General features: G+C 36.3%; 1 protein-coding gene across 5 annotated transcripts; it reads right to left on the bottom strand.

The window, feature by feature from the left end:
• Positions 1-6,086, bottom strand: SDCBP (syndecan binding protein (syntenin)). 5 transcript variants are annotated; one of them, XM_009584078.1, is made up of 7 exons: positions 5,981-6,080; positions 5,752-5,756; positions 5,478-5,636; positions 3,688-3,863; positions 2,258-2,429; positions 1,597-1,688; positions 1-719 (listed from the first exon to the last, which is right to left on the bottom strand). In XM_009584078.1, exons 1-7 carry the CDS (start codon positions 6,045-6,047, stop codon positions 665-667), a joined length of 726 nt encoding a protein of 241 aa, XP_009582373.1. In that variant the 5' UTR covers positions 6,048-6,080; the 3' UTR covers positions 1-664. The 5 variants fall into 5 exon arrangements, with proteins under 5 accessions (XP_009582373.1, XP_009582375.1, XP_009582371.1 ...); XM_009584080.1 differs by lacking the exon at positions 5,752-5,756 and adding an exon at positions 5,957-5,965 and having other exon boundaries at positions 5,997-6,080; XM_009584076.1 differs by lacking the exon at positions 5,752-5,756 and having other exon boundaries at positions 5,957-6,086.
• Positions 6,087-6,133: the final 47 nt, after the last annotated feature.

Below are 6,133 nucleotides of genomic sequence, written 5' to 3'. Positions count from 1 at the left end.
TAAAGTTTCGGTCATTTATTTGGTTATTTCCGAATCCTTAAGAACATGGTTAAGGCGAGAGATAAGCATATTAGTTACAATTTGTATAACAAGTAATAAAAAGATTTGAGTATCTGTACACTACTTTGATTTAATATGCTTACTTACTGAATGATGCCTTTAGCTATATTCAGCTTAGCTGGCATTCTTGTGTAAACAGTATTTACTAGAACAAAAAATTAACTAGTACTAGCCATACTTCTAATACGCTATTTCAAATCTACTCTTGTGAACAGAAAGCAGTAAAAATACTCATTTGTCTTAAACATACAAAGCACAGCATTGTTCTAGGTAACAACACGTAACTTTGCAAGTGATATCTGGTTCCTTTAGTTGCAATGGCTTATAGTAGTAGTAAACTAAATAAAAGGCCTACGAAAAGAAGTCATAACACAACTGGAATTTCACATTTGTCAAGCGTATAAGGCTACAAGTTTTACAGTTTGTGAATAAACGAGATATGTTGAACTGTAACATTCCCAGCCATTATAGATGCAAATGCTTGATGCAGCATATCTTTTCTTAGCCTCCAGAAAGGCTCATGTGCAGAAGAAAGAAATCACTGAGTATAATAGCCCAAGTTTAGTGGAATCATCATTATATATATGTACACACACATGCAGGTTTAGACTTCAGGAACAGAGTGATCCATCAGGCTTTTCATAATGCTAGTTGCCATCCTAAAGAAAAGGAAAAGGCATTCAGTTTTGTAAGACAACTGTAGAAAACTACTAAAGCTTCTGATCACTGTGCCTTTGTCATCACTAGCCCTTTAATACAATTTTTAGAAGTTGGCCTTTTACTCCACAATTTTTGACAATGAATATGTTGCTACAGAAAGCTGCACCAAACTGCACACACAGAAGAGAAGCGCACGATACTCAACGTTTTTATTAGTAACTGAGCTGTGTTATCAACATCTTTCAGGACATGGGCATGTGTGCAAGCACAAGTATGAGGGAAGGAGGGCAGGGGGAAAAGGCAGCTGTTAGACTGAAAACAGTTTTGTAGAAAGAACATACCAAATGGAAGGGAAAAAAAAAAGAGACTCAATTATACCTGAAGCATTATTAATTTCTAGCAACTTCAAAAACATATTTTTGCAGGAGAGATTTAGCTGTAGAAAGCCAGGGGCTGCCAAAGGATTAGTAAAAACCAACTGTATCCTGCCAAGAATCATGTTTACGTCACCAGAATTAGTTGCACTAGAAGCAAGATTTTAGTTACAAGGTAACAAATACTTGTGTTATCCATCTACTTGAAAGTTCTGGGAAACTCAAATTTAGTCAAATGACATTTGGAAAAGGGTTTTTCAAGAGAAGAAAAGGCAAAGGAGTATCACTAATATATGAATAGATTAAAAACAGAACCAAAATACACCAGTTTGACTAAAAGATCAGAGTAAGCAAATTTTCAGGCTCCCCCCACCTCCTCTCCAGCCTTCATGTTAAGTTTGTAATTAGGTCTTATCATGAGTACATTTTATTTAACCTACAAAAAATAATCAGTGTCAACTTAATTATAATCAACACCATGGCTGCTTTGTTTATTACCTACCTTTTTATTATATACTCATAAATACTGGAAGGCATGATGGTAATGGTCACTACATTTCCAGCTGTTGCCAAGATGTCTGCAATCTGGGGGTCCTGTTATTAAATAAGAAGTTGTATGAGCAACATTACTCAAGCTGACTAATAAAGCAGCAGTTCGAGAGCTTTTTCTAGACACCTTTCATGCAGCTTAAGAGACCCACAACTCCTTGCTTGGAGTATTTAACCTTCGGGGCAAATCACTGAACCTGCAATACTGCTTCATAGATGTTTGGTTATCAGTATCTTACACGAACTGCCTAGAGAAGGGATACAGGCGTTACATACAGAATTCCGACTAGAATTTGACACAGCCTGGCAGGAGGAAGCTTATTCTTTGTTTTGCCAGCAAAGTTAGACTAAAGATAAAAACTGCCTCTACCTGGCTAGGCTGAGCCTCAGAGAGGAAAAGAATGAGTTGCCCTGCCTACAGATCCAAAACTGCAAAGAAGCCTCAAAACATACATGTCTCTCCAATCAGGTTAAGTTACCTCTCATGACTTACTTTCTTATTTTATGAACATTAAACAATACATTACAATCCTTTTCCCTCTCCAAAACACAATTACTATATGCACACAAAAAGCTCACAGCTATCCACACCCACCACATACTACTTATTTTACCTTCAATCCAATTACATTCTGGCCATTAATTTCACAGATGTTGTGGTCTGTAAGAAGTCCATTTCTCGCAGCAGAACTGTCTTTCACTATTGAGGTTATTTTTCCATTCTTGAATATGAAACCAACATGCCCGGTGCTGTCCTTATGCATAGTAATAATTCGTTCAAAAGGCCTGTAAGACATTTAAAATGCAAGACCATGTTTTCAGTCTACTAAACCACAGAAAGAACCACGCACTATTTCAGCATCTTTTACTTACAAAAGTAATTATACTCTAAAAGACTCATACATCAACTACAATGAAAAGTGGTTGGGTTTAACTTCATTTTGTTAATGTTTTTATATTAATAAATAGTTTATAAACCATACATGTTTTCCCTGTTCTACAGACATTTCACCATCTGGATTAATAATAATAATACAAAAATCCCATACAACATCCACCCACCCACCACCACAACTGATCAAACACAAATGTCCATTAAAAATTAAGTTTTCTATACAAACATTACAAGGTAGATAAAACAGCGCAGGCAGTTTTAACAACTGGAGGTAGACCACAGGATTCTGGAGTACAAGGTTTCCCCAACAACATTTCTACTGCTTTACAGACAATAAACCTTTAAATTGTGCCTTAAAAAGCTAGTAAATCCAGTAAGGGGGTGAGGAGTTGGGCACAGAAGTGGTAAACAGAGCAGGTAATCACTACCATAGTATTTTGATTCAATATATGATAGAAGTAGCTGCCCTAATAGAAGTAGCATGTCCTCCACTAGGTCAAACTTGGTTCTTAAAGAATGAACATTGAAAAGTCTTCGAGATGTACACCTAGTTATGTCATGTATCATATGTCTTCTCATAGCCTACAGACCTTATGTTGAATCTGACCTATTATTGCTACATACAACTAGCTACAAGCTCATTATTTAATACAATTAAAAATCAGTATTGGTTCATCAAGCATACTTTTAGCGAAAACTGGCATTAATTCACACGTAAGCAACAGAGTTCACAAGAAAACTATCATGCTAAATAAAAATGCAAATGTATTAATTAATACAGTGAATATTTTGGTACCATCTTTTATTGCTTTTTCAATTAGTATAAACAAAAGTCAAGTTGTATCTGAAAAAAGCACAGAACTCTTGAATTCAGACTTTAAATTTGACTTGTGCTATCACTCATTAGTTTACCTTGAAAAATGCTATGCCTCATCATGCCCAGGCAAGTGTGCACTGGAAGTTTACAAGTTAACAACTATTTTGACTGTTCCCCACAAAAAGGAACATTTCTGAGGATCTTTACTATTGAACTACACGGACAAACAGATTTTGTTATACCTGCAGTCCTGCTCAAGCAAAGGGAGACCCAAACCCCACAGAATTACTCCAAGATGGATAATGACAATCCGTATCTGCAGTTGGCTTTACCTGTCCCGAATGATCATTGAAATTCTTTCTCCAGAAGCCTGTTTCAGAACTTTATGCGCTTTATCAGAACTCCATCCTGCACAGTTTTCACCATTGATCTGCAGAACTTGGTCCCCAAAACGCAGACCAGCGAGGGATGCTGGAGAGTTTGCCTGAACTAACTGGACAAATATACCCTACAAAAGAGAAAAAAGGGGAGGGAGTAAAAATAAAAAAAAAAAAAAAAAAAAGAGGAAGTTCTTCCTTAAAGATGAAGACCAGTGACAGAACACACAGCCTTTTAAAGTTTCCCATGCTCTATGTAATACCAACCAAACGGACAGAAGGACTTGCTAATTATCTCACCTTAAGAGGCATTTTTGAAATTTCAGTCCATTTCTAGATGTCTTTAAGAGACTGACAGATAATTAATGCTAGAATAAAGTTCAGAAATGGGCAAATCTGTTCTGTCTAGATCTCTGGACATGAAAAAAAAAAAAAAGACACGAGCATAACATTAAAGCTTTACTCAAAGGGGTAAATACTATTCTGTTTTAACAAGAAATATGAACAACAGGATCAAGAAAGACTAGTGGTAGATTTGCATATCTCCTTGTGCATTTAACTAATAATTCCTTTGCCAGACATCAGAGTCTATATATAGCTGGAGAAAGAGATCAGCAATGCTAGGAATCCTATGGCAGATTCTTCCTTCTTTCACAACCCCATTAGTTTTCAACTTTTTATCGATTATAACTTGCTAGCACCTTGGGTAAAAAAACCCAAGGTGTTAAAAACCTATTTCTAGTCAAAGTACCCCTAAAAACCAAGTAAAGCATATCAAGGCAAACTGTAGATAATACCTTTGGGGGTGGGAGGGATCAAAAAAAAAAAACCCCAAACAAAAAAAAAAACAAACAAAAAACAAACAAATAAAAAAAAACACCAAACAAAAAAAACCCACACCAAAAAACATGCTGCTCTGAGAAAACCCCAACATTTCCTGGGTTAGAACTTCAAAAAACACTTTAACCCTGTATGAAACCTTGAGAACAATTTTTTTTTTTTAAAAAACATTCAGATTAAATGGCCTTGCCAAAAAAGAAAAAAAAAAAAAAAAAAGAACAAACAGAATAGCATTTTCCATGCTGAGAATCAAAACAGAGAAGCTCCACAGCAGGTTTAAAGATCTTCTTGCAGCTATGTTCATGTTAAAGGAAACTCAAAAAAGCCTACTCTGAAATTACTCTTTACATATAGGTAAGATGACATCCTTACTATCCTTACTTTTCTCACCAGCAACACACTGCATGAATCAATAAAAGAATCATAGAATCATTAAGGTTGGAAAAGACCTCTAAGATCATCAAGTCCAACCGTTAACCCAACACCACCATGCCCACTAAACCATGTCCAAGAGCTGCTTCTGAGCCATGGGCAGTTCTCTGCATACTGCTGAACTTTAAGTACTGCTCAGTGCTTCCACAAAGATAGAGACAAGAAGTCTTGAACTGCTAACAAGTATCACAGCAGCACCGCACGGACAATTTCATGCTCTGAAGTGGAAAAAAAAAAGTTACAAGTATTTTTCAGGTGTTGTAAAACACATGGAAGTAAATTGCCACTGTAAATTTAGATCATAGTCCAGACAGCTGGAAATCTAGTTACTGATCTAATGAAGGATTTTAAAATTCTGATAACGGATAAGTAAGCATGATACAGAAGACAATTTTGTGACCATACACTAACTTCACTACTAATTTAATCCAGCAGTAAAATCTCTATAGGCAAAAGCAAGCTTCTATACTTACATTGTCAACAGACTTAAGGCGAAGTCCAATTTTGCCATCTTGATCTTTACATAAAATTGCTTCGCGGATGCCTTGCTTAATCTCCGCTCTGCGAATTCCAATATCATTTCCAGTCACTGGAGCTACCATGTAATTAGTAGAAGGTCGTGTTACCAGTTGCTGATTAAAACAAAATAGCCAGACAACTTAGTTTCAACTTATTAAATAGCTATATGTCAGTTTATATGAAGTGATATTTAAAAAAAAAAACACAATACACAAATTAAGTCACAACACCAGCTCTTCCCCACCCACCCCCCAACACTGGAAATATACTGCTCAGTTTAAGACCAGATTAAAATAGGCACTATTACTTAAAACAAATCATTTATCAGTCAAGTATGGTACTTAAGACAAACAGTAGTCTACTCTCTAGAATGCTAGATATACATTTAGTCCTTATACTTTTGCTCTCTAAAACATGCTTGACTGGTACCTACACCCTGTGGCTGAGCAGCTGCTGCCTGGCTGAGCAGCTGCTGCCACTGGTAAGTTTCTCTGCACCTCCTCCTCATTGAGGCTCAGGCCCATATACTGAGAAAGTTCTGGATACAGTCTGGGGTATAAGCCTATAGGAGAAAAACAAAACAAAAAAACATGTCAATACAATCGACAGT

The sequence above is a fragment of the Fulmarus glacialis genome, unplaced genomic scaffold (assembly GCF_000690835.1).
Source record: "Fulmarus glacialis isolate BGI_N327 unplaced genomic scaffold, ASM69083v1 scaffold4928, whole genome shotgun sequence".
Lineage (NCBI taxonomy): Eukaryota > Metazoa > Chordata > Aves > Procellariiformes > Procellariidae > Fulmarus > Fulmarus glacialis.
This window is presented reverse-complemented; position numbering and strand designations above follow the sequence as displayed.